Source organism: Peromyscus leucopus, chromosome 10 (assembly GCF_004664715.2).
Source record: "Peromyscus leucopus breed LL Stock chromosome 10, UCI_PerLeu_2.1, whole genome shotgun sequence".
NCBI classification, from domain to species: Eukaryota; Metazoa; Chordata; class Mammalia; order Rodentia; family Cricetidae; genus Peromyscus; species Peromyscus leucopus.
This window is the reverse complement of record NC_051071.1, coordinates 60,906,559-60,924,208: the sequence shown is the minus strand read 5'-3', so window position 1 is coordinate 60,924,208 and position 17,650 is coordinate 60,906,559. Positions and strand designations below refer to the sequence as shown.

Genomic DNA, 17,650 nt, shown 5'->3' with positions numbered 1-17,650 from the left:
ACAAAAGCTGCATCTATTAATAGCTTCATTTATGATTCCTTGACTGGTAATTTATGGAGGTGCCAGCCCCTGTGTGAAGGGGTTTGTTACCCATTATATGGTTGTGTCAGGGAATGTTAAAATACATAGGAACCGAAGATGTATGCACCAAGAAGCCATTCAGAGAAGGTGCCCACGCTCTCTTTGACCTTCGAAGTCTGGGCTATGAATCTTGTTATTTCTCTGGAATTGCCTCCTGCTCATTTGCTGAGTGGGAATAGCCGTAAAGTACAGGTCTCAGCTGGGTCCTCCCACGGAGTTAGGTTTCCAGCCACTTAGGAACCAGTGAGATAACGACTTTGCCTCTGCAGTCCAAATCTCAGTGTCTGTGACCTGGAGAGGGATAGACTGCTGCCGTGTGGGCCCCTAATCTGATTATAGGGGGACCAGGAACTTGTGCGATACCGTACTGGGACAATTGCCACCTTGGAAGAAACACGAGGCAGGGTAATTTAGAAGGTAAGAGCTAGGGAGACGGGAGGGTGGCCTACGGAGACACTTTTTGCTCTACTGCGTTGGAGCAAGTGAGACTTTGTACCCGGGGGCAGCGGCCACTGCAATCCGACAGAGGAAAACAAGCTCTGTTCCCTAAAGGTTTCTGTTGGGCAGGTGGCTCTTAACTCCTTAAATAATCCTTCCCACCACTGTATGTGTGTGTGTGTGTGTGTGTGTGTGTGTGTATGTGTACATGTACATGTGTATGTATATGTATGTACACATATACACATATACGCATATGTATACACATATCACACACACACACACACACACACACACACACACACACACACACACACACAGATATCTCCCACTGAGCTACATCCCCAGTCCTCTCAGATTTTTTTTTTTTTTTTTTTTGAGACAGGATCTCCCTCTATAGCTCAAGCTGGCCTCAAACTCATTGTGTAGTACGGGCTGGCTTTTAACCTGCAATGATCCACTTGCCTCAGCTTCCCAAGAGCTGTTTCATGAACGCGCATCACTGTGTCTGCTGCCACGGGAGCTTTTTTTTTTTTTTTACAGCATTGTGCCTCGGCTTTACCAGCTGCTTTCCTGAGTCCCCATGCTACTTTTTTTTTTTTCTTGTCTCCTTTTCTTTTGTCTTTTTTCAAGACAGGGTTTTGCTGTGTAAAAGTCCTGGCTGTCTAGGAACTTGCTGTGTAGACCAAACTGGCCTTGCAGAGACCGGCCTGGCTCCGCCTCCCCAGTGCTGGGATCAAAGGCATTCACCCCCACCGCCCAGCTTCTTTCCTAAGTACCTGATCTCATTAGATTCCTAGTCAGAGTGCTTATTAAAAGTCAGACTTTGATGGATCAGAAAAGCACTAGAACTGGTAGTCGCATCTGTGGAGGATGCATTCCAGGACCCCCAATGCATGCCTAAAACTGGATAGTACCAAACTCTATATAGACTATGTTTTTCCTATATGCATATACTGGTGATTAAGTTTAATTTATATGCTAGGCACAAGAGATTAAATAATGTTCTAATAAAATAGAACAGTTATGGTAAGTCATCAGTATTAGTTTGTCTCTTAATACTAGGTTGGGGCCATAGTTGAGTAACACAAAGGTTACATGTGAGGCCCAAGTGGCTACTAAGTGACTGGTGGGTGGGTACCACATACATTGTGACTACACTAGATGAGCGGATGATTGACATCCTGGGCAGGATGATGCAGGATGGTGTGAGATTCCATCACACTGCTCAGAACGGGACACAATAGACTATGGATGATTTATTTCTGCCATTTTCTATGTAATGTTCACAGACCGTGCTTGACTCCCCATAACTGAAAGCATGGCGACCAAACCTGCAGCTAAGGGGGGGTGGGGGGTGACTTTGTACCGCAGTGGTTCTCAGCCTGAGTCGCCATCCCTCTGGGGGTCGAACAACCCTTTCCCAGGGGTCACCCAAGAAAAGCGACAGAGTCGTAACAGTAGCAAACTTAACACTTATAAAGTAGCAAGAAAATAGTTTCATGGTTGAGGGGGGGTCACCACAACTTGAGGAACCGTATTAGAGGGTGGCAGCGTTAGGAAGGTTGAGAACCACTGCTCTACCCTTTTGTTCCGATCCCTGCTGATCAGATCCACTGTTCTCAAAGTTGGCGTGCTGGGCTCTGATACAGGAACGTAGGGACTGGCAGGTCCCTGGACCCTGGTATCTGTGACCCTCCCCTCCCCTGCTCGGAGGAGGCTCATCCCCAGACAGTGACTGCAGCCAACCCTCTTGTGCTCTGGCAGTTTGGAAACACGTGCTACTGCAACTCCGTGCTCCAGGCGTTGTACTTCTGCCGGCCGTTCCGGGAGAATGTGTTGGCATACAAGGCCCAGCAAAAAAAGAAGGAAAACCTGTTGACGTGCCTGGCCGACCTTTTCCACAGCATCGCCACGCAGAAGAAGAAGGTTGGCGTCATCCCACCAAAGAAGTTCATTTCGAGGCTGAGGAAGGAGAACGGTGAGCGATGTGGCCGCCTTGGGGTTCAGGCTCCGGAGGAAGGAAAAAGCCGCGGTTCTGGGTAGCCCTCCAAATGGGAAAGCTTGTTCTAGTTCTCTAAAGGGAAAGTGAGGATGGCTAACCGTAGTGCTTTCAGGGCCTGGGGAGGTGGCTCAGTGGTTAAGAGCGAGCGCTTTCCAAGTGCATGCTCCGCTTTCAGAGGGCTCGGGTTTGGTTCCCAGGGCCCATGCTGGGTGGCTCACAGCCACCTGTAACTCCAGTTCCAGGGGAACAGATACCCTACATATTACATACACTTACATAGACACCCCCGCCCCCAACACACATGCACACATAAATAACAGTGGGAAAAAATCTGAAAGAGAGAGAGAACGCAAGAGCAGGTGTTTAACTTTAATCCTAACACCCAGGAGACAGAAAGAGGCAGCTAACCATGAGTTCCAGGCCACCTAGAACTACATGATTAGGGCCCGTTGCAAAAAAAATGAATTAAAATTAATTAATTAATTAAATTAAAAAAGGGAGAGGAGAAAGAAAAGAAAGACAGGGTCTCTCTTTATAGCCCTAGCTGTCCTGGAACTCATTTTGTAGACCAGGCTGGCCTTGAACTCACAGAGATCCTCCTGCCTCTGCCTCCTTAGTGCTGGGACTAAAGGCCTGCAACACCAGCCATGAGAAGACATTTCTTCTTTTCCCATTTTACAAGAAACAGGAAACATAATAGAAATTTAAAAATTGAGATTTGACATCCCATTTAGAACGGTTTCTTTCTCCCTTCCTTTTTTTTTTTTTCTTTTTCTTTTTTAGCATGCTGCATTCTGGAAAGGATCATTGTAAGACAGAAAAAAAAAAAAATGACCAAGGCAGATTTTTTGAGCACTACACTCCTAGGGTTAAATATGTTGATGTAATCACTGAGCAGAGCAGTACTGTTTTATGAACTATGATTAAAGCAAGCACACACAGGTTACCTAATCAGTGGCTCTGGTGTGTTAAAAATAACATGAGTGTTAGAGGCTGAATGGCATGTGCCCCTGTAGGCTCCTGTGTGTTCAGTCTGGGGTTGCTGATTCTCTGCTGATGGTATTATTTGGGGAGGTCATAGAAACTTTAGGAGCTGGGACTTAGCTATGAAGCAGATCACAGGGGTGTGCCTTTGAAGGTGACACCTGGTTCCTAGTCCCCTCATTCTGTGCTTCTTGGACACTGTGAGGGAGCCGGCTTCTGCCATGCTCCACTGCTGGGGTGATGCTCTGCCCAGTATCTGGGGCTGAGCAACCGAGGGCAGAGCCCTCTGAAACCGTGAGACCAGATAAACTCATCCTCCTCTGAGTGTATTTGGTTAGGTGTTTGTCCCAGTCATGAGCTGAGTCATACAAAAGTCGGTGACAAGGTTCTCAAGCTCTTGTTTTTGGAAGGGAAGTGGTGATTGAAATATGTTGTGTATTCCGGAAGTTTTGTGTTGTTAATTTTTCTGACTATGGGACTATTTGATGTGGCAACTTGTATCCGCCCCAGAGGCCACCTTACTCCAGTACACTTACACAGTTAGCCCTGTGTTTGTCTTACAAAGTCTTGTTGAATGTGATAGCTATCTTTAGAAGTTGTAATATTTTATGTATGCTAAAATAAAAGTGACCTGACTAGAGGAGGAAGCCAACCCGCCCAGTGTAGTTGGGAGCGTGACTAGTACTAGGGGCTTCCAGCTGCTTGCTTGTCCTGAGAGCAGGGACAGCAGTAGGTTTGGGGTGTTGGAGCTGGTTCCCAGAGGCTCTATTCACGTATGCTCCACATTTCTCTTTCATCTTTCATATAAGATTCTTCCAGGCTGGTCTTAGGTTTAATAGGACTCTCAGGAAGAGAATCTAGTTGCTATAGCAAAAATGACTCCATGGCTAATTAGTCACTGGTGGTCACGTCATATTAAGAATGGATATTCAGGGATAAATATCAGTAGGTAAAGTCCTTGTCAAGCAAGCGAGAGGACTAGATTTCAGATCCCCAGCACTCACATGAAAAGCTGGGCAGGTGTGGTAGGCAGCCTGTAATCTCAATAGATGGGAGGTGGAGGGTGGAGATAGCAGATGGTTAGAGCAAGCTGGCTAGCCGGTCCAGCCAAATGAGTGAGTGCCAGAGTTAGCCAGAGACCTTTTCCTAATAAAGTGGAGCGTGACTGAGGAGGACACTGGTGTCAGCCTCCTCCCGCTTCATACTCACGCACACACAAGTGTGCACCTGCTCACATGTGTGCCCCCATCCCCCAGCATGCATACACACAAAAACCAAATGGATGTTTTATCAGGGTTTTTGTCTAGTAATTTTGGTTCTTTTCTAGAATAATTAAACGTTAGTTCATTATTATAGGGGACTGTAAGGAGATATTAGTGTTTGGTGGGTGGTAGGAAATAGAAAGGAATGAGTTTTGGAAAGTCACTCATTGTAATTGTATAGTAGAGATGAAATGTATTTAATGCCACCCCTGTCCACTCTCAATCTAAATACTGGAGCGTGGCTTGGAGAGCTAAACCCTGTCTGTCCACTCTCCAGGATGCAGAGTGTGAAATCATGGCCTTCTCCTTTCCAGATCTCTTTGACAACTACATGCAGCAGGATGCTCACGAATTTTTAAATTATTTGCTAAACACTATTGCGGACATCCTGCAGGAAGAGAAGAAACAGGAAAAACAAAACGGGAAATTAAAAAATGGCAACATGAATGAACCTGCAGAGAATAATAAACCAGAACTCACCTGGGTCCATGAGATCTTTCAGGGAACACTCACCAATGAAACCCGATGCTTGAACTGTGAAACCGTGAGTCCTGGGGGGCAGGGGCAGGGCGGGGGCGGGAGGGGGCAGGGGCGATGATGATGTTCATCTTTCTCGTATATGTGTTGAGATATCACACACTTACATGGGGGCCATCCTGTCTAGCATGCCTCTGAAACTGAAGTACAAACTTTTGGAAGCATGGGCTCATCATGATGTCGTCTCAGGTGGGAGGAGGACAGTGTCCTTAGATGTTGGGTTATTTTACTCCATGGACAGATTTTAGGGCTGAATGTTGAAGTATTGAACTAGACTGTGACCCACTTAGTAAGGTTCTCATCACGAAGAGGTCAGGGGTGACATAGGGACCATTGACCTGACTTCTGGGAGTCTGCTGTGGTACAGCTGGAGGCACAGGATGATTGACTCCGGCTGTACCCAGTCAACTGGCCAGGTGAGAGGCCTGTCACAGGGTTTTTTGGGAATTGGGTATCATGTGTGCTTGGCTGCATCTGACACATGGAAGGCCCTTACAGTTAGCTGGATTTAAGGACATCCTTACTAGAGAGTGACTCAGAGTGACATATTTACTTCTTATATTTAACTTTAAGAATGCCTTCATTTTTTTTGCGAGGGGAGATCCCAGCTACCTGAGTTTCCAGGCTGGCCCTGATTCTCACAGAGTTTTCCAACCTTGCCATTGAATTGTTTCTTCTCTGTCTTTGCTGTCCTCATCTGTAAAACAGGGATGATGTGCACACATTATCCCATTCGTGTCTGGGAAGGATTTGGTGATGTCTGTTAAACGCCAGGCCGACTTGACACACGGCAGAGTATGTAATGAATGTCATCTGTCCTTTATTCTAACTGCTAACCCCCCAGAAAGTCTGTGGCTCTTTAGAGCCCCCAGAGTTTCTGGATTTGGACAGATCTGCCTGAATATGCAGTTTTCTGGGGAGGAGAGATAAGTGGCTTTTAACAGAATCGCTAAGGGCCCCTCGTCATGGTCTGCCCAGCTGCTGTTAACGGTGCTATCCATCATGGGTGATTTAAACCAGGGCTTTACTTTTTCCACTTGTAACCTCTTTTAGCCCAAGCAATTTTTATGTGACTGGTTTATAAAGTGGGCATATAAACTAAACATTTATAATAATCATAAATTTATTTTACAACAGTTCTTTGGGGGCCATATAATTTTACCATTTATTAAAGGTGAAAGCATATTTGCATTCTAATGAGATGGATTTGCTTGTTTATTTTTCACACAAAGAATTTGGTAGTGGCTGACTCTGTGATGCTGTGGGATTCAGAACATCTTCAGTGTTTTTCAGAGGTGATCAATATTTTGATTTTATAATCAGCAGTGCAGAGAACACTGCTTCACATAATACAAAGGAAAAGAAATGACAGAAATATGTTTAGGACCATTTCATATCGTGTTGGAAATTCTATCCTAATCCTAAGAAAAAATTATTTTGGCAATTTTCTATTTTTGCTTTTGAAAGCTATGTATATATTTTTTTATGTGTACGTGTATATGCCAGTATGAGTTTATGTGTACCACATTCATGTAGATGCCCTTGGAGGACAGAATGGGGTGTTGGAGCCTCAGGTACTGGAGTTATCGGTGGTTGTGAGCTGCCCTGTGTAGGTGCTGGGACACAAATCCAGGTCCTGGACAAGAGCAGTGTTGTGTTCAGAACACACAGCACTCGTAGCCACCCAGCACCTCTCCAGTCCCCATTTAACAATATTTAAAAGAAGCTCAAGTCAGCAACTTTAAAAAAAAAAGTTTGATTTTAAAATCAAACACTCTAACACAATCCAAACATATACTAATTTAATACTTACATGCTGAGGAATGGTTGCAGAAAAGTGAAAAAAAAACCTTTGTTTTCTATAATTCAACCACTGTGTTTATGAGAGCAGAGACTTTGTGCGGTACAAACACTGCCGTTGGTAAAATGCAATAGTCTCAGACCTGAGCCCACATGTTTTGGGCAGTGTTCATTGGCAGCGGTGAGGTGGCCTGCACAGTGCTAAATGAGCATGCTGTTTGTTCAGGACCCAAACTGCAGTGGAATCTCAGGGCAACATAGGCAAGGGCCATCAGAAACACCTCAGGTTCACTGTGTGTTTGATTTTGCTTAATTCTGGCCCATTGTATGTCCAGAAACTTTTCATTGCTATATTTTCTGCAGCTCTCACATTTAGTTAGGTGAACTCATGTGGGCTCACCATCCACAGTTTAAGAATCGAGCCCTCCGAATAGTAAAGGTTTACTCCTCACAGTTCTGGAGGCAGGAGGACTGAGGTCAGGAGGCCAGCTTGATTGGGTTCTGATGTGGGTGTGTGTGTTGGAGGGGTCAGTGCATGTGAGTGCACATGCATGTGGAAGCCTAAACAATGTTAGAATCACCTTCCATTACACTTCCGCCTCATTCCTTCAGGAAGGGTCTCTTAGTCAACCCCAGAGCTCACTGATCCAGCTGATCTCTGGAACCAGCTTGCTTTGGGGATCCCCTTTCTCTTGTTTTCAAGTGGGTTACCATGACCACTCAGCCTTTAAGTGGGTTCTGAGAATCCCAATTCCGAGTCCTCCTGCTTACACAGCAAGTGAATAATCACTGAGCCATCTTCCCCGGGCAAAAGTTGGTTAATTTACGATCCATATAGCTGTATGTGTGTTAATCTATAATTTATCCCCCACCCTCCTTCCTCTCATGATTAATTTGTTTTGAGAAATCAGGTTGTTTGTCCTGTAGTATTTCCTACATTTTGAAAACATCTTTGTGGTGTTATTTACCTAATTGAAAAACTTTAAATTACATTTGTGTGTGCGTGTGCGTGTGCGTGTGTGCAGGTGCCAAGGTGGTGGTGGGAGGTCAGAGGACAGGTTTCAGATGTCAATCCTCTCCTTCTACCATGGGGGTCATCAGGTTTGGTAACAAAAGCCTTTACTACATCCCTCTCCCAAGCCATCTCGCTGGCTCCTCATTTACCTAACTTTTACAATAAAATGCCAGCAATTACCTAGGAGATCTGTTTCTGAAAAGACTTTTGCCCATGCGTACCAAAAGACTCACTTGCAAAGGAAGGCTTGGAGCAGCATTTTTTTTTAAATCTAATTCTTTTCCCACACAATATATTTTGATCATTTTCCCCCTCCCCCAACTTCTCCCAGACCATTCCCATCTCTCTATTCACCCAGCTCATGTTCTTTCTTGCTCTCTCCTGAAACAAAACAAAACTAACCAAAAACTGAAAATCGGAACAAGCAAGAAGCCAATAAGACAAAAAAAAATGAAAAATAAATAAATAAAAAAAAGCAAAATAAAACCAAGAGGAAACAAAAAACCCATAAAACCCCATGGTGTCCAATTTGTGTTGGCCAGCCACTCCTGGGTGTGGAACCTACGCTAGAGTGTGGCTGATATACACAGTGACCCTCCGCTGGAGAAAGTTGGTTTTGGAGCAGCATTTTTAAAACAAAACCTTGCCCATGTCACCAACACGTAGAGTTAGAAATAGAATGTTGCCCATACCCCGTCACCACCCTCAGCTGCTGTGAAATTTCATTTTTCTCCTATTCTCACCGATACCTTTGAGTTCGTCCTTATTTTCTGTTTTATATATTACCAGTACTTGCTTTGCAGTTTTTAAGAGTGTTTGTTTTTATTATTTTTAGTTATGTGTAGGTGTGTGTGTGTCTGCATGTGGGTGCAAGTGCCCATGGAGGCCTGAGGCATCTGAGCCCGTGGAGCTGGAGTTAGAGACAGTGAGCTCCCTGACGTGGGTGCTGTGGAACCGAACTTGGGTCCCCTGAAAAAAGCAGTGAGTGCCCTTCACTGAGAGCCATCTCTCCAGCCCCCTGCTTTGAAGTTTTAGATATAATATTTCTGCATGTTTATTCCTAGATATGTACTTAATTCTGCACATGCTTGTGTGTGTGTGTGTGTGTGTGTGTGTGTGTGTGTGTGTGTGTGTGTGAAGTCATATATATATATAGTCTTCTGGTTTTTTTTTCTCATGCTTTTGTGATTCAGTATTTGTTTGTGTATGGTGTGGTCCATTGTTTTTTACTATTTTGTAGCATTTTATTTTGGAGTGTACCACAGCTTATTTTTCCATTCTTTGATGATATGTCTGGTGTTTGGGTTTTTCTGAGACCAACATTGCTGGAAGCCTTCTCATCCACATCTGGTGTGTGTGTGTGTGTGTGTGTGTGTGTGTGTGTGTGTGTGTGTACGTCTCTTTAGGGTATCCCCTTGGGCACAGAATTGCTGGTAATAGGACATGCCCCTCTTCAGGTGTACTAGGTAAAAAGTTGATGGTTTCTAACGTGATGGGAGTGAGCTTAGTAGATTTACTCAGTAGAACCCTGCTTTGTGTTCTCGTAGTAACTGAGCCTGCTCGTTGTCTCTTATGTACATCTCGGATTTTGAGATGTGACGGTTTAACGTTTTGCCACTAGTTTTTAGTGAAATTGACTTGGACTTTTCCTTTCTTGTAGTGTGCTTGTGTGTTTTGGGAATCGGCATTATCTGCAAAATCACTTTTCTATGGGAGAGTTTGCAATCATTCTGACGTCTCTCTCCTCTGCATGTCCGCCAGGACTTCTCTCAGCACGATTCAGATTCCTGGTCCAGTTTGGCCTGTTGTTGTTGTTTATATGAATGGCCTCATGGCCTTTTGTGTCTTGGTTCCTTTGGTTAGGATCCTTGGTGAGATTCACTGTATCACCGCATGACACTTCATTCTTTATCGCTGCCATGTGGTGACTTGGTGCATGAATGTCATGGTTTATTAACCTACTTTATGGTTGATGGCTATGTGGTTATTTTTACTTTGGGGCAACTGTGGACAATGCTGCCATGGATCTTATGATACATAAAATCTAGCCATAGAGTCCAAAATTCCCTATGAATTTATACTCTGTCTCGTGAAAATAGATTTATGAGATGGCAGATTATGATATGTTTATCATTGATATCATTAGAATGTGTCCAGTCCCCAAGATGTTATACCAGTTTCCACCTTTTATAAGCATTCTATTTCTTTGGTTTTGTTTTTTGTATTAGTGTATACATGTGTGTACACATGTGTGCGCAGCCAGGTGTGTATGGGCATGTATGGAGACCAGAGGAGGATGTCAGATGTCTTCCTCTATTGCATTGTATCTTGGTCCCTGGAGACAGAGTCTCTTACCGAGCCAAGAGCTTGTTGGTTCTCCCCTAGGCTGGTGGCTAGCAAGCTGAAGTGATCACTTAGTATGGCATTGAGGGCACGCATGGCTGCCTGTGCCTGCTTCTTGTACAGCCTCTAGAGTTCTGAACAGGGGTCTTCATGCTTGCGAGAAAGTGCTGTTACCCAGTGAGCCGCCTCCTCAGCATGTGTGAGAGCACTCTCAGTCCTTCAGCGCCTCCTCTAACATCACCTTTGCTGCCCAGTGGCTGGCTAAGTGTTCTTATAGCCAGCGAATGTCTTTCCGGCACACACTGCTGTGTAAGCTAAGACCCGGGATACAGTGCTTGCTCTGTGTTTCTGCCATAGAACCAGATCCAAAGGCCGAGATGAATAATCGGTTATATAACTGTGATCACAAAACCCTGTGAAGGAAGCACAGACTACTCTATGTGCTTAAGAGGCAGAAAGCAGAGCAGTGTGGCATTGTGCTGTGTGGTTGCCTCTGGGAAGCCTGCACCTCATCTGCAACCTGGCTCCTCCTCTGAGGTTATAATTTAACACTGTGCGTAACCCGACCCTGGCAGTTTTCGGTGTGGATTTTCAGGATGACTCTGATAATAGGCTCTATCATATTTATAGCTTAAAAAAAAATCTACGAACAGAACAAATATTGCTCATGCTGTAGAGGTTACTACATAGCCTTATTTCCCAAAGGCCCAGACAGGAACCTGTACACAAAGATTCCACCCCAATTCTTTAATTATATGGAAGCATTTGTATAATAGTATTCTAAATGTTTATATTTTATAGTCTACAAGTGTGTCTTTCTGGAGGATAAAAACAGTCTTTTAAAATTGATTTTGAACATTCCTACTGGGGCTAGAGAGATGTTCAGCAGCTAAGAACACCAGCTGCTCTGGCAGAAGACCCAGGTTTGGTTCCAGCACCCACATGGCTGCTCACAACCATCTGTAGCTCCAGTTCTAAGGGGAATCTAACGCCCTCTTCTGTCCTCGTTCGGCACTGTATGTACACGGTATACTTACATCCATGTAGGCAAAACACTCAAAATAAAAATAAACAAGGGCTGGAGAGATGGCTTAGAGATTAAGAGTACTTACTATTCTTGCCAAGGACCTGGGTTTGAATCTAAACACCTACATGGTGACTCACAACTGTCTCTAACTCCAGTTCTAGTGGATCTGAAGCCCCTTTCTGGCTTCTGTGGGCACCAAGTATGAACGTGATGCACAGCCAGACATGTTTGCAAAACACCTGAACAGCATAAAATAATAATAAAAGTGGAAACAAAATAAAAAACCTACATGTTTATTTATTATTATTTTAAAGTGATATATAATGCTATATAAATTGCACTACAGCATGATGCTTTGAAACTGTGTACATTGTATAAAGCAAATCTGAATAATCAGTGTATCCACTGTTTCAAATGCTTATCATTTCTTTGTGGCACAACATTCAAAATCCAGATAGAACCAACTTTAAAAAAGACATCCCCCCCCATTGATAAATCATTTGAGACAAGAGTATATATAGGTTTATTTATTTTTCTTTCTCTGGTTACTTGGATCGTTCCCTCTATTTTCTTAGGTCCTGGAACTGGACAGACTCTTAGGAAACATCTAATCCTTGTTTTACCAGTGCCGGTTGTCTTCTGTGATGTCCCAGCCAGTTGGTCACCATCATCCACTGGACCCTGGCCAGAGGCAGGGAAGCCAATCTCCCAAGGATGCATTCCATTTTTAGACAGCCCTACTTGTTAGAAAGCCTTGGACTTTCTAAGAAAGTGCATGGCCTGTGGGCTTTTCCTGCTGTCGAGGTGCAGGACTAGGTTTCATAGAGCATCTCATGAGCCCTAAGGATCTAACTTTCTTTTGGGAACCCCCTTTAAGGACTGTCCTAGGGCAGGCTGTGCACTCACTAAAATCAGAATTGCCAAAGCCCTCATTGTGAAATCTCACAGTGGGTTAAACGACCCTAGATCCTGAGTATCAAATTAGCCTGGAGGGACCTGTGCCCCCACCCCAGCCCCTTGTCCCTCCAATTGTGGGAAACCTCTGTGTCGGTTTTCAAGTTCCGAAACAATGGCTGGTTTTCCGCCAGGTCTCTCTTGGCAAAGCGTTTCCTGGGATCGCAGTGCAGAAGTCAAATGAAGGACTTATGGAGACAAATGCTCTCCTCTGCTGTGGAGGGGCCATTTCAAGGGGGAATCAGGGCTCCCTTGTCCACATAACCTTGACAAAGGCACTTCTGGATTTGAGATTTCAGGATTTTTCCACTAACCATTCCCTTGGTTGTCCCTTTGTTTGCCTCCTAAGATTTATTAGGCCGGTTGGAGCTTAATCTTGCTGTTGTTTATTTGAATTCTTCCTCTTTTTATGTTGGGCTGAGTTTTTGCCTTGCACATCCGTGGCTTTTCGGAGCTTCTCAGTGGCATTACGACATGTTTATATTTGCTGCTGGAGCCAAACTCATGTGCAAAGAACTGTTTCATTAACGGTACCAAGTCTACAGCTCTTCCTGCCTAGTTTGCAGAGGTCCATATTACTCCGGCAGAGCTTCCGAGAGCTCCATAGATTGCTTCTGAGGCAGGAGGGAGGTCAAGCCTTCAGACGGGAGCAGGAGCTGCTTTCCCCTGTCCAACCTTGGGTACCAGCCAGGGCAATGTCATCATCGTGGCAGAGACCTAATGAGCTGTCCCCTTTCCCACTAACCCCGGAATCAGGGGAGCTAGAAGCACATTTAAAGATGACCTCACTCACTCATGATGTATGTGTATGGCCAGTAGGCTGATTGCTTCTATTTATTGAATTACAAATATTTAAAACTGGACAAATAGGGTCCCTTTCTCCTCTTTTTAAAGGTGAGGTTTTTTTTTGGGGGGGGGGGCGGTGTGATGGGGGGAGGACACCAGGCTCAGACTTAAGGGAAGAAAGGAGGAGCGGCTGGCTGTCGGCTGTTCCTGCTGAGAGTGTTGGAATTTCTTAGTGATGTGTTTCCTTGGAGACAAGCTGTATTTTCCCTTAGACCAGTTCCTTGTGGGGGAAGAATATGCTTTCCTGGCAGCTTGCTTGAAGAAGAGAACCCTTCCTCCCCTCAAAAAGAAAAAGAAAAAAAAAAAAAACCCTCCAACCACACCCGACCAATAAAGCTGAACAGCCCCTCCTTGTCAAAATTTTAAACACCTCCACAGTGTATTTATTTATTTATTTATTTATTTATTTATTTATTTATTTATTTATTTTTTACCGTGCCTCACTTGGACTGGGACTTCCTGGGGCTGGGACAGAGAAAAAAGTACAGATGGAAAGGTGTGTCAGGCTTTGGTACCCCCCCCCCATTCTCCCACCTCTGCTTCCCCCAGGGCTGATTTACTAAGCAGAACATTATCACTCTCATCCTGGGAGCTCTCTGCATTCAGAACTGAGAACGGTCAGCAACTTTCTTCAGTTTCTTAATGAGATTCCACCTTTCTCCCACAGCTGTCAAACAGAAAAGATTTGCATCCAGTCCCACAGAATATTGTCTTTCCCTGCCTCTCTGTACCCCATCCTGCAGAATTTTGGTGTAATTCCACTTGGCTATAATCCTTTTATCTTCTCCCAAGGAAGGGCTGTTTCAGTTAAGAGAGTGCTTTACCAATTTAAATATATAATATTTGTGGGCTAATGTAAAAAGGGAAATATGAAACAAAAGGAAAAGATCCATATCTCTGCCTCTGAAAGGCCACTGATTTAGCTCTCTTTCTATTTCTTCAGTCGAGTAATTCATGTAGTATATATTTATTGGGTACCTGTTGCACACTGGAAATGATGTCAGGTACTAAGAAGAGCACTTAACAAAAGCACTGCTCTTCTGTCTATGAATATGCATGTTTAAACTGCAAATCTGCCTTTAACTATAAGCGGCACCATCATCATCACCACCACCACCACCACCATCATCATCACCATCACTACCATTACCACCACCATCACTACCATCACCATCATCGGCACCATCATCATCATCACCACCACCACCATCATCATCACCACCACTACCAATACCATCATGATGACTGTCGCCACCATCACCACTAGTATCAGGCTGGCCAATTTCTGAGTCTGTGGTCTGGTCTACAGAGCAAGTACCAGGAAAGCCAGGGCTACACAGAAACCCTGTCTCAACAAACAAACAAACAAACAAACAAACAAAACAACAACAACAACAACAACAACAACAACAAAGAATTCTCTTCCTTTTGCCTCTGCTCTTGAAGGGTTTATTTGTGACATGTAAAGATTCTGCATTGATAAGGTTTCTTTGGGCATGTTAAAGATGGTATTTCACATCTTCTGACCTCCGTGGGTGATACCTAACTACTGCTTGAATCATTGTCCTGTATGTAATGCTTCTTTTTTCCTTCTGTATACTTATAACTTGCTCTTTGTCTTTGGATCCTGACAATTGGTCTTTGATATTTCTTGACAGGCATTCTTTGTTTCTGGTCTCACTTGGTGATTGTTGAGTTTCTTGAATTTATTTATATGTATACATTTCATCAAACCAAGGCACTGTTCAGTCATTATTTCTCAGATAGTTTTTTATACTTAGTTCTCTCTCTGCCCTCTTCCAGGGCTCTGGCTGTCTGTATAGTCGTGTTCCAAAGGCCCCTGAACATTTGTTAATCCTTCTCCTTTATCTATGACTGTATAATTCCCATTGATAGGTCAAGTTCATGTAACCCCTTCCCCTCAATCTCCAGTTTGCTGGAGATTCATCCCATTTATTTTTCAGTTCTATAAATTTCTGTGATTTCTATTTTATTGTTTTTGTTTTTCCTCTAGTTTGTCTCACCCCCCCCTTGTTTTTTTATTTTTTATTTTTTTATTTTAGACAGGATCTCTTTTAATATGTAGTTCTGGCCATCCTGGAACTCTCTCTGTAGACCAGGCTGACTTCAAACCCACAGAGATCTGTCTGCCTCTGCCTCCTGAGTCCTGGGGTTAAAGGTGTACACCACTACCTGACTCATTTTTTAACTTATTACAAGCATCTTTCTTTCTTCCTCTCTTTCTCTCTTTCTTTATTTTTGAGACAGGATTTCTCTGTGTAGTCCTGGCTGCCCTGGAACTCACTTTTGTTTTTGTTTTCAAGACAAGGTCTCACTATATAACCCTGGTTGACCTAGAAAGATGTGTAGACCAGGCTGTCCTTGAATTCATAGAGGACCTCCTGCCTCTGCCTCCCAAGTGCTGAGTTAAAGGCCTGCGCCACCATTACCTGCCACAAGTGTGTTTTATTTTGCTGAAGATGGATATAAGTGTCTTTCTTTGTTTGTTTGTTTTCCTTTTCTCCTTTCTTTCCATGGTATTGGATTGAGTTTAGAGGGGTTTCTCTTTAAAATCCTGGGCTGCTAATCCTAACATTGGGTCATCCCAGGGTTGGTCTCAGTCGGTTTTTCCTTGTCTTAGAATATCTTCCATTTTCCCATTTCTTTGTGTGCTGTAAGCTTGGGTCTTGTCAAGGGCCCTGAGATGTTAAGTTGCAGAGATTCTGGATTCTGTTATTCTTCTTCAATGAATACTAGTTTTCCTTAGTTTTTGTATTTTGTTTATCTTGGACTGAAACCAGAATTCTGCCTGTTGGGTGGCAGTTTGAATATTGGGTCTGCTGCGTGTATTGAGGGTGCTCTGTGCATGTGGGGCTCCGTGGTCAGTCAGGAGTGGGCAAATCTGAAGAACGATCTCAGACTTGCTCCTTTCTGGTGAACACAATTTCTCCGATTCGAGTCTCCTCACCCTCAGACCAGAAAGACTGCATTTTGCCCAATAGACACCCAGGCAAAGATAGTGACCCATGATCCCTTTCTATCTGTCATTCTGTACAACTCTTCCTTCAGGAAGGTATTGTCTATATTCATTCTCTAACACCTTTCGAGGGCTCCTTCTCATGGATGGTTACCTGAGTATATAAGTACCTGCAGGGATTTATAGCTTTTTGGAAGCATGTTAATAAACTAGGATCTTAGTTACCATCAAAGCCAACCTTCCCAAGCTTTAGTAAAGAAAATAGAAAATACATAATGTCTTGTGGTACTATCAATCCTCTGTTGTTTGCTGTTAGTACCCTCATAGCTCTGAGGCTGGAGTGCAGCAGTCACGTGTTACTGTAACTCCTGTAATACGTGTTGGCTTAGGGTCAACTCATTTAGGTTGGACTTGACTGAAGCTGGCTTATTCCTGTGTCGTAAATTGGCTGGGGGCTTTGCTTCAGATGAGTGTCAGAGTTGAGACCCAGTTCCTGGGGTCTTCCACTTTCTTCCTGAATGCAGGGTCAGCCTGGGCTTTTTTTTTTTTTTCCTTCAAGAGTTTCACCAGGTGGTTGTGGCGCACGCCTTTAATCCCAGTACTTGGGAAGCAGAGCCAGGCGGATCTCTGTGAGTTCAAGGCCAACCTGGGCTACCAAGTGAGTCCCAGGAAAGGTGCAAAGCTACACAGAGAAACCCTGTCTCAAAAAACAAAAAAACAAAAAAAAGAAGGAAGGAAGGAAGGAAGGAAGGAAGGAAGGAAGGAAGGAAGGAAGAAAGAAAGAAAGAAAGAAAGAAAGAAAGAAAGAAAGAAAGAAAGAAAGAAAGAAAGAAAGAAAGAGTTTCTCTATGTAGCCCTGGCTGTCCTAGAATTCACCCTGACTAGGCTGTCTTTGAACTCACAGAAATCTGCCTGCCTCTGCCTCCCAAATACTGGGATTAAAGGCATGTGCCACCAACACCCAGCTCCTGGATTTAGCATTCTTATGGTGATGGCAGAAGTATAAGAAAGCAGTTTCATGGTGCTGGAGAGACAAGTCAGCAGTTAAGAGCATTGGCTATTTTTTTTTCAGAGGACCCAGGTTCGATTCCCAGAACCCACATGGTGGGTTACAACTGTCTATGACTCTAGTTCCTGGTACCTGACCCCTTCTGTTAGTCTGTGCAGGCACCAGAAACACATGGAATGCCCAGAAAAACATGTAGGCAAAACACTCATACACATGAAGTAAAATGAATTTTTAAAAAAGGGAAAGCAGTTTTAGCAATGTTTGTCCAAGCCTCTGCTTATAATGTGCCTTCTAAAGTCTCCCCTGGCCAAGCCGAGTTACAGGGCTGCACTGGGATTCAAGAAAGGGCAAACAGCTGGGCGCGCTGGTGCA

At 44.0% G+C, this 17,650-nt stretch overlaps 1 protein-coding gene across 1 annotated transcript in view; it reads left to right on the top strand.

Annotated features, from left to right (window-relative positions):
* Nucleotides 1-17,650, top strand: part of Usp46 (ubiquitin specific peptidase 46) — a 72,401-nt gene that overhangs the window by 31,428 nt on the left and 23,323 nt on the right. The window contains exons 3-4 of the mRNA XM_028859458.2: nucleotides 2,287-2,500; nucleotides 5,085-5,314. Coding sequence (XP_028715291.1) covers nucleotides 2,287-2,500; nucleotides 5,085-5,314 — 444 coding nt within the window. The remainder of the gene's footprint in view (nucleotides 1-2,286; nucleotides 2,501-5,084; nucleotides 5,315-17,650) is intronic.